This window comes from Dermacentor albipictus, chromosome 1 (genome assembly GCF_038994185.2).
Source record: "Dermacentor albipictus isolate Rhodes 1998 colony chromosome 1, USDA_Dalb.pri_finalv2, whole genome shotgun sequence".
NCBI classification, from domain to species: domain Eukaryota; kingdom Metazoa; phylum Arthropoda; class Arachnida; order Ixodida; family Ixodidae; genus Dermacentor; species Dermacentor albipictus.
The window spans coordinates 388,855,141-388,875,017 of record NC_091821.1 but is presented as its reverse complement, the minus strand read 5'-3'; the positions used below and the strand labels follow the sequence as shown (position 1 = coordinate 388,875,017).

General features: G+C 45.4%; 2 protein-coding genes across 3 annotated transcripts in view; one reads left to right on the top strand and one right to left on the bottom strand.

The window, feature by feature from the left end:
• Window positions 1–442: 442 nt before the first annotated feature.
• On the top strand, window positions 443–8,278 carry LOC135916999 (sulfotransferase ssu-1-like). Its single transcript, XM_065450448.2, has 3 exons — window positions 443–958; window positions 2,966–3,257; window positions 7,527–8,278. Exons 1-3 carry the CDS (start codon window positions 645–647, stop codon window positions 7,893–7,895), a joined length of 975 nt encoding a protein of 324 aa, XP_065306520.1. The 5' UTR covers window positions 443–644; the 3' UTR covers window positions 7,896–8,278.
• A 5,351-nt stretch (window positions 8,279–13,629) lies between these two features.
• The window catches only part of Rcd-1 (Required for cell differentiation 1), a 31,411-nt gene continuing 25,163 nt past the window's right edge, over window positions 13,630–19,877 (bottom strand). For both annotated transcript variants that reach the window (XM_065450456.1, XM_065450454.1), the window contains 3 exons: window positions 19,033–19,131; window positions 18,789–18,880; window positions 13,630–18,235 (listed from right to left, as the gene is read on the bottom strand). In XM_065450456.1, the coding sequence (XP_065306528.1) occupies window positions 18,058–18,235; window positions 18,789–18,880; window positions 19,033–19,131 (369 nt within the window). In that variant the 3' untranslated portion in view covers window positions 13,630–18,057. The remainder of the gene's footprint in view (window positions 18,236–18,788; window positions 18,881–19,032; window positions 19,132–19,877) is intronic.

The window sequence follows — 19,877 nt, the reverse complement described above, 5'->3', positions numbered from 1 at the left end:
GACAAATTTTATGAGGAGTAGGCCGAGCTGCACAGCTTGCTTGCTTGCTTGCTTGTTCGCTTGTTTGTTCGCTTGCTTGTTTGCATGTTTGTTTGTTTGTTTGTTTGTTTGTTTGTTTGTTTGTTTGTTTGTTTGTTTGTTTGTTTGTTTGTTTGTTTGTTTCAGAAAGAGCATTTAAAAAGAATAACAACACTATACTGTTAGCGCTTACTGTGGCTGTAGTTACTGCTATTGCTGTAGTTGTCATTGACGCTGTCATCGTCGTTGTTGTTGTTGCTGATGATGAGGGACAGCACTCCAGTTGTGAAATCCTTTGAAGCACGCTTAATGCGTATAGGTGGAAGAAGTGTTATACGTAAAAGGAAACAACAGCATTCAATCAACCCAGTGTTGCCAATCCCCCCTGTGGGTACGAGCCATGGTATGAGGCAACAACAACAAGAACAACAACTAGTAGAGGAGGACAACGAAGTACCGCAACGCCAGGCGGAGCCGCTTGGCTCTCGAAAAGTCGGGCCGCTGGCGTCGCCTACATGCAGGCCGCAGCTACCCGGCCTCCCCAAGGGCGAAGGAACTGCGTGTCACGCAAACGCGCAGCCTTCGACCAGGCGGCATAGGGCCCGCTGCAGCCTCGCGGACTCGTCATGGCGACAACGGCGGAGTCGTCGTCGTCGAAGTCTCCCAAGCGCACCAAGTCGTTCTTTGTCGACGTCCAAGGCGTCCTCGCGCCGTGGAACTCCAACGTGAGCGACGTGCTCTTCGCCATGATGTACCGGCCTTACCCTGGAGACGTCTTCATCAACTGCTACCCGCGCTCGGGCGGCACCTGGCTCAGCATGCTGCTGTACGCGCTCACACACGGCGGCCGCCGACCTGCGGACTACACGGCGCTCTCGCTGGACGTGCTCTTCCTCGAACGCATGGGCCGCAAGGTGGAAAACACGGCACCGCCCCGCAGGTCGGTACATTACACGTGTTACCAACGGGCGCTGACTGTACGAGCAATCAATCCCTCATTCACCCCACCTGCTACGTCCCTTGATAAATCGCTGCCCAATGATGATAATTGCGCGGCAAAATGAAGGGCTTCCGGCACTGCAACACGAAGCACACATTGTAGATATTGTTCCGGTTTTCAAGTCCCAACTATCGGTTTCCTCATGAATATGGAAGTGTGATGCGTTTGAATAGTCTATAGAGGGCAACAGTACACGCAAGTACAGGGACAAAAGACACGACTATACACATACGCACACTTGTCCCTGCTCTGGTGTGTGCTATCCCTCAAGGCCATCACTATGGACTACCAACACTAGCGCTTAATGTCTGGAGGGGGGGGGGGGGGGGGGCAGCCACCCCCTCCATTCCATAAAGAAGGACTCGGCCCTCCTTCGACAGGTCAGCTGTAGTATTGCGGCACACATTCGACAAGCGCTGAACTTGATTTCATTACCAATATTACCTTGAGCGGGGCCATTCTAACTCTCAAATTTTTCGATTAGTGATTTAATCGCGAATAATCGGTTCATGTGGCATGAGCAAAAGCAGATATTGTCGTACTGCACTGTGCATTTGCCCGAGGCACTACACATGACGGTCACGACTCTTCTTCTACCAGGATTCTTGGCACAGCATACTGATTCGTTATATACTGCAGCGCGCTCACCAAACAAGGACACAAGGAAAAGTTAGCACAGAAGCCCCTTATATTTTTCTTTCCTGATATATACACTCATCACTCATTTCCCAAATTCATTATTGTTACTTGTCACGTCAATTACATAGGGTGTCCCAGCTAACGTTAGCTAAGCTGTTAAAGGCTGGGGACCGAACACCGAATGTCGTATGCTCAAACCTTGCAGCATGTTTTTTTTTCTTCTTTTAACAGCTTGGCTAACGTTAGCTGAGACACGCTATAGGGCGTGCAGGCTTGTGTAATGCCCGCGCACTTGAACTGCAGACAGCGCCGCTATGCGACTGCTCTGTTGTAAGAGAAATCAAAACGTTTAATTACATATACTAGTGAAGACCGACACTACTCGTAGAAGCACAATGCGCTGCTCACGCATAAAAGAAGAAGACGATTCAGAAGCTCGAGGTAATCGAGCAAGCAAGCTGGCGCTGGTGTCTGCTATTGTCAGTTGGCTTGCTGCAATTGAGTCTTCTGTTTATATATATATATATATATATATATATATATATATATATATATATATATATATATATATATATATATATATATATATATATATATATATACGTATGAGTTTTGAGAAGATCTATCTATCCATCTGTCTGTCTGTCTGTCTGTCTGTCCGTCTGTCTGTCCATCTGTCTGTTCTTCGCTTCATATGCCGGCGACCAGTATGGCGCGGGCACACTCAAACATACTCATACGTGTGTGTATATATATATATATATATATATATATATATATATATATATATATATATATATATATATATATATATATATATATATAGGCAGACACGCAGGCAGGCAGACGGACAAACGGACGGGCGGACGGACGGATAGATAGATAGATAGATAGATAGATAGATAGATAGATAGATAGATAGATAGATAGATAGATAGATAGATAGATAGATAGATAGATAGATAGATAGATAGATAGATAGATAGATAGATAGATAGATAGATAGATAGACAGACAGACAGACAGACAGACAGACAGACAGACAGACAGACAGACAGACAGACAGATAGATAGATAGATAGATAGATAGATAGATAGATAGATAGATAGATAGATAGATAGATAGATAGATAGATAGATAGATAGATAGATAGATAGATAGATAGATAGATAGATAGATAGATAGATAGATAGATAGATAGATAGATAGATAGATAGATCACACTTCGTGTTGGGGAAGCGACAGGTGCTACCTTGCAGTGAAGGAAAACACAACTCGTATTTCCTGCTCGCCCTAATTCCTCGCAGACTGAAGAGCCACCTGCCAGCGAAGAAGCTGCGGCTTAGTCAGGCGGCCAAGTACGTGTACGTGGTGCGCGACTACCGCGACTGCTGCGTCTCGCTGTACGAGCAGATGTCGACCAGGGCGCTCGACTACCGGTTCGCGGGCGTCACCTTCGATGACTACTTGGAGCGCTTTGTCACAGGCGCGGTGGAGGACAACGACTACTTCGACCACGTGAACTCCTGGTGGGAGCACCGCAGTAGCCCCAACTACTTCTTCGTCTTGCTCGAGAATCTCAAGAACGACTTTGAACACGTGATTACCGCCTTTCGCTTCTCTCCGACTCGCGAAAATGTCAATGTGTGAGCAACGACGAAATTCCCCAGAGGTGCGGGTACATTGAGCATACTGCATATCTCAAATAGCAAGAAAGCAAACTCTGACTATTCTTCCATTGCGGCTTGACTTGATTCCATTTGTTTTGTTTTATTTTGTTTTGTTTTTTATTCTTAAGTGGTAGTGATGGTGGCGCCAGCGTGAAGTGCCACGGCACACGGGAACGTCTCGAAGACCTTTCCGCTTGTACAGATAAAAGTATTTTACGAGCCAACTCGTCGGGGTGAGGATGCCCATAAGTTTGCCTTTCTGCTCCTTGTGTTCACGGGTCTTGATGTCCATGGCTCCTATAGAAGTAGGCTATCGACTCTTGAAGTATTGTATGGCCCTAAATAACTAAAATTATTTGCATTCTGTGTTTTTCCTACATTTGTGTCATCGTTCCTCCAGCCGACGCCTAATAGTATCCACCGATGATAGTCACCCTTACCTTATCTATGGTATATTTAAAATCCGAAGCCCCGCGCGTGGTAACTGCGTCCTCAGTTGCCCCTGCTGAGACCCGCTGGCATAATGAGCTCAGTAGCTTACATGCTATTTCCACACGCTGTACATGCATGAAATAATCATCTCAGGTAAATTTTATACTATAAATCCGCGTTTCGACACCATCATGGCATCTAGAGAGCGCCGCGTTATTTATTGCCGTAATCATGAGCTTCCGAGAAGTACAGTGACGAAAAACGTCCCGCGCCGGAGATTTGTGTTGCGATGTTGCAGCTAGCAAAATCAATTTGCGCGCCGCTTCATATGTAAGCTACACAACGAGTTTCACGGTACATTGTGTATGAAATGGAAAGAAGGTTATCAATATTATTCACTCATTAGCCCTGGCCATCGCCGTTCTTGATTTCTTTCTTTCTTTCTTTCTTTCTTTCTTTCTTTCTTTCTTTCTTTCTTTCTTTCTTTCTTTCTTTCTTTCTTTCTTTCTTTCTTTCTTTCTTTCCTTCTTTCTTTCTTTCTTTCTTTCTTTCTTTCTTTCCTTCCATAAAAAAGGAAAGCTCCGTTTCGTTGGAAATAACGCGTTATTTCCTACTCCTCCTATTCCTCCTTACGACCGTTTCCTTCGCACTATTTGGCAAGTTCGGCTAGGAAAGGTATTGCCAGACCTTGAAATTTCTGCGACAGGCGTGTAAAGAGGAGTCGACCTACTCAGCGAAGTTGTTGGCAGTCACTATTAAATCATTTTCTTTTCTCAGCTCGCTGCATGCCCTGTTTCGCGCCGCTGGTGTCGTTCGCAGCGAGGCGGGAGATGCGAGAGAGGCACCGAAAGGTGCTTTGATCAATTATGGAGAAGTGTTCGGTGACGTGACGCAAACATCGGTTCCCTGTAACACCACCACATCACGGCCGGCGAAACCCGCCGATGCCATTATCGTCATGCATTATCGTCACGAAGGATCCAACCTTTATACAGTGGAAGAACGGCAGGGAGGACAGCCCTGGCAACGCTCTCATTCACAATGATCCATCCCAAACAAGACCTCAAGATACTGAGGATATCCTCAGGATGTACACTTGAGTACGTTAGGACGTCTTTAGGGCTTCCCCGCATGAGCTTCAAAACACGCTAATCTCGCCCATTTGTCCGGTCTGAGCACATCATCGTGGCCTCAGCAGAACAATATGCAGGGATCTTTTCAGTAGGAAACATCTGTGAAGCCATCCCACATGTTTTGCATAGCCTGCCCATGGACGCTTCGGTCGGTATATGCGCAGAACAGAATTTGCTGTCCTCTCAACTTAGCTTTAGGTCCACGTGAGTCAAAAGACTAGCCATTCTGCGCAGTATGTTTGAGCAGGTAGTCTGCGTTTGGGTTTTTCGGCATCAAAGCAAGCGCGCCATCCTATAGTAGTTCCTTCTGAGTGCTATGGTGGTACAAAAAGTGCAACTACTGTCTCGCCCACCCTCCCTATACATCTATAAACTATTCTGCCAGTAGCTGCTCTCTTCAAAGGAACCGCTTGGCTTGGTTTCATTGTCATTCCAACAATGAAATTATCTACGAAAGGTCCTTTTTTGCCTCGGCTTTCAATTTCGATGCAAGCCTTCATGCGGTCATCTTCCCATAGCAGGCTGTCTCGCTGTACTACTTGAAGTGAGGTACTTCTAAAGCAAGATTCTGAAGGGGTTGGTTGCGGGAAATAATTTAATTCGGTAGATTTCATATCAAGCGGATCATTTTATTCTTACAAGTCCAATAAACAAAAACGTTAAATTAAGCAGCGCTATAGCACATTATGCTTCATGAATGGCAAAAGCCCCCTTTTAGCCTGAAGAGCAGGCTTAGTGAGGCAGAAAACACGCAAGTAATGAAATCTCGGTGACGACGCTGCTCTGAACTTCCCCACTGTGGCTATAGTCAAAGACGTCAGGTATTTCGATATCGTTTGCATGTGGGCTCTAAAGTGAACTCTTTTTCATTAACGAAGGACTACAAATTCGTTCCGAAGGAATCAAAGGCTCAACTATAATGGCAAGCTTTGAGAACCTATCTAAAGCCAAAAATGGCCCAAATACAAGAATAAAAAGTTTGAATTCATGAGGCCTCATGTACAGGCACCGAGTTTTCGACGAGGAATTTAGTAAAGAAAGCATGGTCTTCTTTATTTCTTCAAATAATAAGAAACAGTTATTCACCAGAATGAATGAAGATGGCGAAGAAATACTGTGAACTGTTATAGGCTGGTTGTGTAAATGAATATATTCATGGCTGATCCTTTGCCACCGTTCCGTAAACCTAAGGGTGCCCTTATGTTTGACGTGTTTTTGCCATGGAGAAACCGCAACATGCGATTGACTACGTATATAAAATGCATTGCATCCTCAATTCGAAAAGCTAAAGTTGCGAAAGTGTGCACGACAGTATACGCCGACCCCCCCCCCCCCCCCATCTCCAACTTTTTTTTTTTTTTGAAGCGGGTAGAGCAGCTTTCATGGATGGTAGGTGAGAATTGCAAAAGCTTCTTTATTTGCGGAACAAATAAAAAAGTAAGTTATTTCTTATGGAATGTCAGCATTTTCCCACAAGCTTCGGAAACATATAATTTCATGTAGCTACGACTTTTTTTTTTCCCCCTATGTGCTAACAAAGGGTGGGACATATTTCCAGTGTTTTCAAAATTTCCGGAAGAAGCTTTATATTTTATTTTCTGTTTCTTTCTTTCACGCCTTCAGAATTTCCAGATATTTTACATTACTGCTGGCAATGAAGTAAAACCGTAAGTCCTATTGTACACTTAACTGGACTCACTGTTACACACACCCGATCACGGCATTTGAATATCCCACTCAAATCTAGTCACGCGCAATGCATCACGTGTGTCTGGACTTCTTGCAAATCTGAGGAGGTCGGCGGTTGCTGAACCTCTGAACTAAAGCTGAGACAGCGTGAAATGTGTTTTAAGGCGCCATTTTGCCGTCTCGTCACCCAGAATTGGCAGGTTCTCTTCACAAATGAGTACTTCGATAATTTTCCATCAAAGGACTCGGCTTCCACGCCCCATGCAGCGCGATTCTCACGAAACACAAAACGTCTTGAAAACGTCTCGAAACAGCTACGAACTTCTATCGGTGTCTTAGTTTACGCAAGGACGGCAAAAATATGTTATTCCAAACATAACCTATATTAGTCTATGGGATGTAGCAGTATACTTTATATAAGGTAAAAACCTACATCTTGAAACAGTAAAAACGCACAACGGGGACGAGAACGAAGAGATAACACAAGGACACGCATGCGCAACACTTCTCCATTTTTTTACGTCTATATATTTCGTTCCTTTCAATCAATTTTTTCACTTGTGAGTAAGCGCCTCATCCTGCCTTCTCTCTTCGTTGTCGCCTTTGTGCGCTTTTAGATTTTCAAGATGCAAGCAAACCAACTATAGCCCAGTTGTCTATTCTGTTACACTGTAAAAACCCACTACTGGTGTCATCGAAGTACATTTTGGTAAACGCATTCGAACTCGTACGAGTACCGACGCGTTTCGGCCATTGTTACAGCGTCGATGCTGCAACAATGGCCGAAGCGCGTCGGATATTCGTTGTATCTCATGCTCTCATGGAACACATTTAGCAGGACTGCTGTACAGAGCGGTGATTGCGCATTGTACAAAGTCAGCCCGGCGACGTCGAGCGATCCCTTGCCGGAAGTGCACTGAAGTGTACGCACTCGGCTGGTGCAGGTTGTGAAAGACCTCGGCGAATTCCTAGGCGGCCCCGCCGAGCGATTGGTGCGCGACGACCGCCGGCTGGAGGAACTGCGCCAACTGTGCACCTACGACTGCGCCCCCAAGACGCCGCCCAAGGGCGCCTCACTGTCGCCGCCGCCGCCCGAGTACCTCCGCGACGGCCGGTGCTACATCAACTGCCTGAGCTGCAGCAACCGCTGGGAGGCCGAGCTCAGCGAAGAGCAAGCCACGAAGCTCGCGCAGTACTTCACCGAACGGACCCAGGGAACGCCGCTCGAAGACCTCTTCGGCTCGCTGGGACGCGGCAAAACGCAGAACGACGACGCCAGCTGCCTCGAAACCGTATTACGTAATGATAATTAACGCGTCTTTAATGATAATAATAAGGATGAGTGTAGATGGCATCCTCCATCGTTGTGGTCATCTCAAGTACGTCAAGATAGCGACCCAAGGAATTGCAGGAGGTCAGAGAAGTCCGTTCAAATATATCGCTGAAGGCCTGCATCTTCCCTGATGAAAGCCGCGAGCAAGATCCAGTGCTCGATCGGTGCGTGAAATTCGGCTCCCAAAAGCTAGTGTTGTTTGTGCATTCGTTGGTGGACTCTATGAGATGAAATGCAGCAAGAGAAACAAACAGACCATCCCATACGGCCAAACATGAGCTGAGTGTCTGTGTAGTTCATGTTCTGATGCATTCAATAGCGCCTGTTCTCAATCCGTGTATGTCATAAAAATTACGTGGTGTAGAGATATCCTATGACGACGAAAAGCCGTGTTTTGTAACGATCTCTTTCATTTTCTACTTTTTTCGCTAAAAGTCAATGATTCGGTCGCCAGCGTGTTGCCGTATCTCCGGGATCGGCCACATATAAGAAGAACAGAAATTGAAATGGATAGTTACGAAATACGGCCCCTGATGTTTTCACAGTGTGCATAGAGCTGTACATAAACTATGCACGCCTAGTCATCATCGCCTACCCCAAATGTGCATGGCACAACACCGACCCTAAGCCTTACTGGACAATCTTGTCGAGGTCTGTCCGAAGTCAGCTGTAGTGAGAGACCCAAGCTTCGACATTGATAGTGGCCTAACGTGGCTGTACGTACCGCCACCAACATAGGCACCCTATACACCCTGTACCATTGCAGGTGTAATATATAAATTAGGAACAGCTTATCGCACAAGTGTTGTAACGTGTTAGCAATTGCATTTAGAAGAGCGGTGACGTTAGCGATCACACAAGGCCGTCGCGGTTACTAATTGGATTCACCTTTGAATGTCGAAACGTAGTAATATATATATAGCCGCATTATCATTGTCACCAACCCTATAAGCGCCGCGTCGACGGCCAAAATGTGTTGGTCTTCTATATTCTTAAGGCACATCCGCTGAAAAGCTACTATATTTATTATTATTCATATTATACTTACAGGCCCATTGAAGGGCATTAAGGGGGCAATAGTAATTACATGACAAAAAATAGCAAAAATGCAACATCGTTATACAATATTAATACGCAACGAATTCAGGTTATCACGAAATGTTTCACGATTGGAGATGGATGCAACGTGATCCTGGAGACTGTTCCAATGTGCAATAGCTCTTTGTATGGGTGATGAGTTAAATGCCTGCGTTTTACCATGAATGCGCATGAAACTAAGTGCGCTGTGAATGCGGCAAGATATGCGCACAGGAGCATGAAGCGGCAAACAGTGAAAGTTATTACAATAAATGTACCTGTGAAACAGACAAAAGAGCAATGACGCGGTGATCTTCTAATGACTGAAATGCAAGGTGGTGTTTTGTTCGGGTAATGCTCGTATGATAGTCGTAGTTGCCAGAGGTGAATCTGGCTGCTCTATTCTGAACTGCTTCCAACATACGGATTAGATAATCTTGACATGGTGACCGTGTCGATGAAGCGTATTCTAGTTGTGGGCGAACGTAAGTAAGATATGCTAGTTTTCGTACATTAGAAGGAGCGTTACGCAAGTTTCTACGCAGGTGGCCGAGAGATTGAGAAGCTTTGGATGAGATAGTTGTTTCATGCGTTGTCCAAAATAAGTCCGATGAAAGATAAACGCCGAGGTATTTTTACGATATAGCAGTCGAAACTACGGTATTATTAATCGAATAGTGGAACACTGAGCTAGTGCGCTTTCGACTAAACGAGATTAACTTGCATTTGGAGGCATTAAAGGACATCTGCCCAGTTACACACCATCTATAGATTAGTTCAAGGTCATTTGAAGAGTAAGATGATCATCGAAACATTTAATATTGCAGTAGATGACCCAGTCATCAGCGGACAACCTAACTTAGGATGAAAGTTTAGCGGGCAAGTCATTGGTGTATATTAAAAAGAGTAATGAACCTAGCACACTGCCTTGGGCGACACCGGACGTGACGTCGCAAAGGTTAGACGAAATGTTGTTGACCACTGTAAATTGCCGACGCGAAGACAAGAAGTTACGCAGTCAAGAGAGTGTTAATGAATCAATACAAAGGGCTAACAATTCGGAAATTAAACGGCAATGAGCTACAGTATCGAACGCTTTCGCGAAATCAATAAAGAGGCAATCGGTTTTATCGTTAGAGTTCATGTTAAAGTGAAGGTCAATCGTGAATTCAAATAACTGAGTGTCACATGAGTAGCCTTTTCTGAAGCCATGCTGATTAGAGAAAGAAGTTATTTGATTCAAGGTGACCGTAGATATGAGAAGCTATAATATGTTTAAGTAATTTGCAGCACATGCATGTTGAGGAAATGGGTCGATAATTACAGGGCGAGCTTGTCACCGGATTTAATAGATAGCAGAATAATGTAGACCGCATGCTCTGTGGGAGCAACTCAAACCTAATTTTACCGTTTGCGTAGTGGTCGGTCTACATGCGTTCGGTCTACATGCCGCGTCCATAACTCGTTGGTAGCACCTGCAAAGCTTGAGGGCACTAATATACTGCTGCGCGAAGCTTAATCAAGTGGTTTATTTTCAAAGCTCGTGCGCTTTCTTGGCAGCTGCGGAAAAATTATAACCACAGCATCTGTGTTCGGTGCAGCTATGTTCAGGTTCTCTGTTTGGTGCCAGGAACGCCGTGATGCAGCATAACAGTCACCTATTCCTATTTAACCTTCATGCACCGGCGAATGTCACGCCAGTAAATAGGCGCATTGGCATTATATAAACAAAGGGTCTCGAGACTACATCCCTTGGAAGCCTGCTGAGCGGTCCGAGTTCATCCGATGACGGCCGGCCCGCATGCGGGTCGTTTTTTCCTCGCAAAGTCTCCGTTACGCCTTCGCCTGCGAGCGGGGCTTCTCCACGAAATCTTACGCTATTGCGCTTCTTCCTGGGAGCCGTATTCACTGCTGTCAAAATATCACGCCAAGACGTCGCCTCATAGACGACCGCACGCCAAGTTTCATCCTAGTGTTCCTGTATATGTTCATCCTAGTGTTCCTGTAGCTTTCGCTCTGAAAGCTGGGACAGGACGGATGTGTCCGGGCTCCGTATTTCCAATTGCGAGTAGGTACAGCGGGGCGTGGCACTTGCGGAGACGACGGACGTTTGCGCGCATGCGCCAGTAAGAGCAGGTGCGAGAGAGGAAATGTGGGGACTTTTGCTCCTTGAATGTACGACTCGGCCTAGGCACTACGGAGGAGTTTCTTAGCACGTGTTGTATGCGCTTGTCCCTAGGCCCGCCGGCAGATGTCGCGGGGCGCGGTAGTGCTGAACCTAGCATCGCAAGTTGGTGGCTCGACGTAATTACATTTATTCAATCGTGTTGTATGCTAATTTAAACAACCTGTCACTATTTAGCATTATTGGCGGCGCCTCCAGGACACCAAAGCGGCAACGGGGACATCAAAGCTAGAAGCCGGACTGGTCCGTGGGCTGGGGCTCGCAGAGGCCTGCGCGGCCCCAACCGACGGGCCGCCCTGCTTTGATCCCCCCGCTACCGCTTGGGTGCCCCGGAGATCCTGCGCCGCCTGCTTTAATATAACCCCAGGTGCTCTCCCGAGGCCTCGGTTTGCCTGTTACATGTGCCCTCCTGGAGCAGTGCTTGTAAGAAATGCAATCCGTCGTCGCGACTAAAAAGTGACCCGCGACTCATACAACACCAGTCAGAACTTTGCCCCGTCAGAGACAGTGATCACCAAATGGGACGTCCATGCCCACTGTGTCACCGCGCAGGCAGTCAGCGGTGGAGCGTAAACAAACTCGACCGCCCTCCACCACGCCTAGGTACAAACACACCCACGCGCAAAGAAACTTCTCCGCCGTAGTCGCTAGGCAGACATACTCAAGGAGCAAAGGCCCCCAGATTTTCTCTCTCGCACCCGCTCTTACTCGCGCCTGCGCAGAAACGTCGAGCGCCGTCAGAATCGCCACGCCCCGCTGTGCCTACTAGCAATTGTAAAAACGCGTCCGGCGTTCAACTCAGCGTTATGTACTGCATAGTCATTGCTCGTGTTTGAGTACGTATTCGAGCCCCCGATGCTAGGCAACGTAGCGGCATTCTTGCAACAGCTCAAATCACGAGCGCAACAAGGGGAATGCATGCCGAGAGAGACGGTCGTCAACTCGGAAATGATGAGCCAGCAATGCGTCTGGCTGCCTAGGCGCAACTGAGAGATCAACAGTTGCATACGGTACAATAATCGCCATATCCGCATCGCTACCGCTTTGCCCCAGATGCACGCGTCGTCTGCATAGGCGCTATTTAATAGCTGCTAATAACAAAAGTAGGCATATACCAGCCCTGCAACTTTGCCATGATTACTTTAAGAGTATACGCTAGGCATTTATATTTAATTTAGCCCAAGTGAAATTTCGTTGCAGTTGGTCTTTATTTAAACTAAACCCCCTCGATTTTTATGTTACGGCCAGCCACATGAAGTTGCAGAGGGTTACGGTTCCGCCACAGACGCCGCGTTGTCGTCACTTGCACGAGACCGTTGGTGCCATAGGGGCCACACGTAACCGCTGGCGAAGTTAGGGAACTGTTGCTGTAGAGATGACAGGATGAGCGGCAATAGTCGCGCAGACACCGACTCGTAAACAGTTGCAAGTAGACAGAGTTGATCATAATGTCATAGCTCACAGATGACAATGTGGAATAGAAGTAACGCTTTAGTAGTAGGTGCGTGTTCTCTGCATCAGGTGATGTGCAGAGCAAAGGTAGCAGACCGGTAGGACATTTTCTCTGTCGCTTAGCTCTTCTTTCATTGACAGACAAGACAGCATGCGGCACATCAGCAGCCAGTATCAACGAAGAGGGCCCTTTGCCCCCTTAGCCACCTCACATGACAAGACATTTTAAAAAAGAAGACCGAGATCTCCAGAACATTATTCACATGCAGTCAAACTTCCATATATCTAACATGGATATATCCAATTATTGCGTATATCAAACACTTTCTATATCATCCGGGAAATTGTATGCATTTTTTATTTTTTATTTCCTACGGGGTCGGACGTAAAATGAATATATCGAACTCCGCCACCCTAGACACTGCAGGTGCGCTGTGTTGACGTGCGGTGAGCTTTCCCGCAACACCCTCGAAGATAGCGGTGGCGCGATGGGCGTTTAAAGCCTGTTGCGCCGAGGGCGCCATTTGAATTTAGCGGCGTACTCACGTGGCGGCTTGGGTAGTTCGGCAATGTCAACGACGCATTGCATTTGCCGCACTGACTCCTGACTCCGCCTCGGTGCCGTGCTCTGCGCCTGCCACGCCTCGCGAGGACTGGCGGTTTGCAAACTTTGCATGTACAATGACGCGCGACAGCGCGCGCTCACTGGGCTCACTCATAGACGGCTTGGCAGAAGCTACTTAATACTTTGTTACAGTGTTCGCCTCCGACCACCCATGGTCCATGCAAGTGGCTGCGTTTCTACCAGAAAGCTCGCTTTTGTGCATAGCGTTCGCCGCCAGCGTTTCCCGGTAAACATTACGGTTGCATAAGCTGCAGTTGCCGGGAAGCGCGAGAAGCAGTCGGAAGTCTTTGAACGCCATCACGTTCCGCTCTTAAAGGCAAACCTTAATCGTCCTCTAAATTTTTCAGGCCTCTCCCACATCACACAAAAAAACCGTTTGCAGTGCACAGTTTATTGCTCTTTTAAAACCAGCCTTTGTACTTTGAGAATCACAAGTGACAAAGTGGCACAACCCAGCAGATGGAGCATGACTTGGCGTTCACAATCAACTTTCTCCCTCACCATTCCAACCTGGATGGTCCCAAAGTAGGAATGCAGAGGAAACACCACGAGCTCACGACAACACTCAAAAGAAGGCATCCAGTTTTTGTAAGCCTGCTTATCAGCAACCAGTACAATGTTCTGACATACATTCTTTGTCGACAAAGAGCGCACGAAATCATTGACGAGCAAACCCAACAGCCAGAATTCCAATACATGAAGAGACAGGTGCTGTCAACAAAGACAAGTTTTACATTTGTGCGTTCGTGTAGATGACGGCCTAAATACACTAGAAACTTTTCACAATGACATCTGGCATGTCTTGTAAGTTTTGCTCTGTGCAAGCACTTTGATTTTTGGTTATTTACGAAAAAAAAAAGAACAAATCACATGTACAAGCTATTCATAGATCATTTGCCTACTGGCATGCAGGTCACAAACAGCACAAGAGCACATGCCAGGACATGAACCAATACGCTGTGATTTAAGCAGGCATGTATGATGCCATCGTTTACATACAAAACAATGAAGATGCTCTATAATACAGCTCTCACAATTTAGAGTGACACTGACATGAGCCCATTTCAACTAATCAAAATACCAAAAGGAGTCTATTATGTTGAGATTCTTGTGAAAATCAGTCAATTGCAAGCCCCCCATGCAGTTCATTACTGGAAAAGGGGCAGAGCTTGCTAGTAGTGGCTATTCACTGCCCTGTATGAATGCAATTTATGCTCTCATGATTTTTGTGTGCAATTTACAATTCAGAGCACTCACTTCCAGGTAACTTCAAAGTCATCAAAAGTTTACATCTCACAATTTGTATGACATTCTGATGGCAGTGGCAAATGCCTCTTTGGTACAAACAGATAAATCTCTCACAACACTAACACACAAACACACACATGAAATCATCACACTCAAGGTAACACTAAGCACCAGTAAATTGTGCCTCAATGTGCGCTGTCAATTGATATCTTATCAGTCCAGAATATCAAGACACCTCAAAATGCATTGTTCACACAATCATTACAGCTAAAGACAAGAGCACGAAGGTAACATTATTGTAACGCAAAGATGCTTCCTTGACTATGTCATGTTATGGCCCAGTTTTCTTTCCATACTGTGAAACCTTGGAAGCCTCAGAATGAGTGGAGTAGCGGAGTACTACTGGTAATCTAGAGTAGACAAGTGGCACGCCACTTCACTCACTACCACTGGTACAAAAGCTTAGCAAGGATGAAGCTGTTGGCTGGGATAAAGAGAAAACACCCATCACTGGCTTATGAATACAACAACAGTACTTCTGATATGCAAAAGTAATTACAATTTCAAAAAAATACACACTTTTCGCAATTATCTGCACCCTGGTCAGCTTCCAACAATATGGTTAAAAAAAGGCATTGTACACAAGGTGACCACAGGGTGACAAATAACAAGTAGTCAAAAATGAAGTAACTTCTCTAGGTGTTTTTGTCTACCGTACCAGCTAAGTGGCCTGCAAAATGTAATTAGCATTAATAATATTGACTCCAAGAAAAAAAAGTATAAGGAGCCACCCAATTCTCTTTCACCTAGTGTTCACCGTTAAGTAATGACATGAATATTAAGCGCTAGAGGACTGTACACGTAAAACTGTACACCTGCGCATATAGATACAGGCCATAAAATATGTTTACAAAAAAAATTTGCTTACATTGCTTTCTTGTTTTGTGTCCCAAGAGTCAAGGTCTGAAAGCCATACACATAATTAACTTCTTATCTAGCCATATTGAAGTTCATCCATGTTCCGCACCACAATTCATAACACCTTACCACCTACCATTTGAAATTTGCGTTAAACATTTATACAGTGTGCCATCCGCAACATAAAAATGAAAATGCAAGCCTTCCTGGTAGTCATATCTAGCCTAAGCATTAACTAAGTCAAGAAATCCTTGAGGAGGACGCCAGAGCTAGGGCACCGGGACAGCCCTACCAGGAAAATGACGTTGTTGCTGAAAACTAGATGTGGAGAGATAAAGCTAAGGATAGAAAAAGAGGCTCAACTAAAGCTTATCCTAACTAAATGCATACATTTGTTTTTAATTCTCTATGGTGCACACTCGAGCATCCCGACACCCAAAACATACAATGAAGTATAAAAGACCGAATCACAGGATGTGCGCCCCCTTATCTTGCTCTTGAAGCTTGCACATAGTGTGTACATAAACATTTGTTTGCAGCAAAAAAACCTGCAACTGTGCAGGCTTGAGAAAGTAAGTAAATTAGGGGCACATGCTCCAAGTTTATGCTAAACAAAGAAAGACAGCAAAGTGAAGCTACAGGGAAACGAAAAAGCATCACAATCCCTGTTTCCATTCTTGTTCTTTCTTACCACCAGAGACCAGGGAAGCCTCAATTTTCAGATAAATCTCTTGTGTAATGACTAACAGACGTACATTGTGACAAGTTATGTACAAAGAAGGAAGATATAGGACCTGTGCTCAGCCCTACGTGGTAACATTACTGTTGCAATACATCCACCACCTATAGATTCTTTAAAAAATGTGTAAGTTCATTACATTTGGCTGAGCTTGTGGCACGTTGGACTTAGTTACGCTATTTACATGGAGACAGAGTGGTTCAAAGAGAGCTGTCATAGGGGCAGCGTGTGCAACATGGATAGCACATTACAGGTCATGTGGTTCTAAGCAACCAACAGTGTACTGAAGTAAAACTTGATCCCTTCTTTTTGATTATCCAATAAAACAATATTTGCCTATTGAGCTGGCAAATTGGGCTAGTTGCACATTTTTTTAGTTTTAGCAAATCAGTTCTGCGGTGAGCCACAAACTGAATTCAGGAGTGCTCATTCAGCACGCAAAACATCAAAAGAAAAAAAAAAGGAAAACTGTGGACAATATACACACAGCGGGAACTAACAAAATCTCACTGCGGAACGAATGGTGCTGTACCCTTACCTATGTAGAAAGGCTCCAGGCACATGCACAAGCCCTTTGTAGAGAAAAAACTAATGCACGCACACATTGCTCCAACAATTTTCAGGCATATTCCATCTACAAGACCATCTACTACACGATCACAGAATAGATCCTACGCAGTGCATAACTTAAAATTAGGAGAGCAACACACACATGGATTCTTTTGGGGTTTGGCAAAATCTTGCATGTGTGTCTTTGAATACATTTTATTTACTTTATTTTATTTTTATTTTTTTGCAGAGGCTTTTTTAACTATGCATAGCTAGAAGTGCAGCACCATCTCCTCTAAAATTAAACAGTTGTTACTTTCCACATTTTGTGTGGACTGTTCCAAAGTTATCCTTTTGTTTCGTGCTACAGAACAGCGCACCTCAATCTCAACATCTGCCTGTTGTAGGCATCCTCTTTTACCATAACGTAAAGCAAGTTTTCTTAAAACTCAAGAGCCACTAACATGTATTGGCAGATGACAGAGACTGTCTTTTAGCTCAACAAGAATCCACATAGGTAATATTGCCACACATCCGGGACACGGGCAAGATGATTGCATGTTTCCAAGCACTGTGACAAAAGACAGGCTAACCTCGGTTGCCTTAAAGGTGAGCACCAAAGCATGTATGACTAACTCCTAAACACTGGGCATGCAGAAGGGTCACAAAAGCTGCAAAACAAGAAGATTACTGCATATTTCAGTTTAACGGATGTCACTTTCACAATTTTGAACCTGTGCCAGCTGAACTGACAACCACATCAGTGGCACCTAGGGGGACACTACAATATCACATGGCAATTGCAGCTTAGCTGAAAATTTACACGCATTTGTCTGACATGTCACATATAGCTGCCCAATTTTTCAAACGAAGTTGTTCAATAGTGTTCGGGAAATTGCGTAGCTCTCGTGAATGACACATTTCTGGCTATTGTCAAGAACATCACAGCATTATGGCAGGTGCAAGGCTGGTTGAATGTCACTGATGTTACGAGTAACCACTGTCTTCCAAGACCTTTTGGACAGCAAAGAGACAACAGGTCAGCCGTGCCTCAACCTACACTTTGACTGTGCACATTCAAAATGACATGAGCGAGCAGTGATATGCATGCGCTGCCACAGTAATCCAAAAAGTCTAGAAGGAGACTGTGCACCCAGTCAGCCTTCTCTCGTACTCCTGCTTTGCAGGGTGTCACATTGGGTGTCTGCCAAGGTGACATCGAGCAGACACAAACCACATGCGAGCAAATGATGCTAAAACTACAGCTGCTTTCAACAAACTCAGTTCCCGCTGATGGTGGGGCTTTGTGGTGACCTTGCCCTGCCATCCTGGATGTTGATGAGGAGGGGCTACTGGGACGGAAGGCTCCCCTGGTAGGTAAGCCTGGGATCTGTGACTGGTGCCGTCTCCAGGTTCTTCAGCAGCTGGGCCAGCCAGTGTGAAGTGGACTTGTCATCCTGCAGGCAGCTTGCAAATGTGTTGTCCTTCAGCTGGTCTGGCAGGCACTGGCGCAGCGCTTCGCGAGCCCTGCAAGTGTTGCAGGAACACAGCATAGGGGGGGTTTGGTCACGAAGGGGCACTGAAACACATTCTGTATCTGTTCCCATTAAGCAGCATAAGCCACCATACGAAAAATATTTCCCCACTTGCGTACCCATTTATTCCTTGTCCTAGTGGCCTAGTAGATTGAAGCATAAAATTTTGTGCAAGTGAACGTTCAGCATGCAATGACTGCTGAAGCATCTGCAATCTTTATTAAGTAGCCAAACTTTTTTTGGAACAACCCACAGCAATGCCACAAATGCAGCTGGGAGACCTGAATTACGGCTAGTGTAGCTCGTGTTCACCTCCATACACTCCCGTAGATGCCTGTTCTCATCACTCGTGCACATTGCAAACACAGATCTTCAGAAAGATGTCAGATTACACAAAGTTCTCTAGCGTGCACCTAAATCTAAGTACAAGTGTGTTTTTGGATAGTGCCTTCTTTGGAATGTGGCCACCAGAGCATAGAATACAACCAGCAATTGAGCCACTGTGGCACACGCATTCAATAAATAATCAACACAATGCCACAAACCTTGGATTGTCAGACAGCCTCAGGTAGCACCGGACCACATGCTTTAGCAGGCGTGCAGTTTGTTCCTTGGCCAAAGACAGAACCATCTTGCCCTGCACAATATGACCACATTTCCACAAAGGCTTGGCAGCTGATACACTAGCAAAAGCCACAGTAGATGCAAGGATGGTAAATGTAGAAATGAATAAACAGGTCTTGTAAATGACTCAAAGCCACAACGAAAGGTCACAAAATAGCAACTTACCAGGATCATGGCTACATGAGAGAAACGTTCGTACGTCTGGCAGATGTACGAAAGACCAGTCTCATCAACCAAAATCTTCTGCAGGATGAAAGTGGCAACCTGAAATATGGCACAAAGGAGAATCACTGCTCTGCAGACACGCAGCAACTACGTGAAACATTTACAAGAATGTTACTACTACTACTGTACCCATTATTACGAGGAAATTGCAGATCATGCGCAGCAATAGACAACCCCCTTTGCTAATAGTGATGCAGAAATTTTATGTACAGTCAAACCTCTCTAAACAAAATTTTCTTGCTGTGAAATAAATACTACTGCTGGCAACCAATTTTTTGGATGCCTCATTTTTCAGACACCGCATGGGTGCGTCACTCATTTTTTCAGACCTGATCTGTGCATGCAATATCGGAAACATGCTTGCAAACAAAGTAGCCGCCACTCAGGCTGTAGGCCGTACTCATACTTTCATTATAGAGGCGATTCCTCGGCCGTTCTAATGCTGCATGGCAGCTGCAAAAACAGTTTCGTCAACTCAGCAACAAACTGCAATTTTGCTCCCTGGCTCCATTTAAGCAGTGCTTGTTAGGCCTAGCTGGTGGGTATTGCGGGTGCAGGAAGTTAACATTTAAAAGGGTTTGTGCCAGTAGAACAGATTAGCAATTGGGCATGAGAACACAGGCACAGGCTGGACTGACAGCCACGCTCTTGAAGCAAACCTTGGGTGCACAGGCGATCAGCCACGTCTACCTACGTGTATACATGGCTATGTGTATACCTACTATGCATACCTAGAAAGTTTGTCGACTTTACTGGACGTAATGGACAGTTGACAGCAGGAAGCT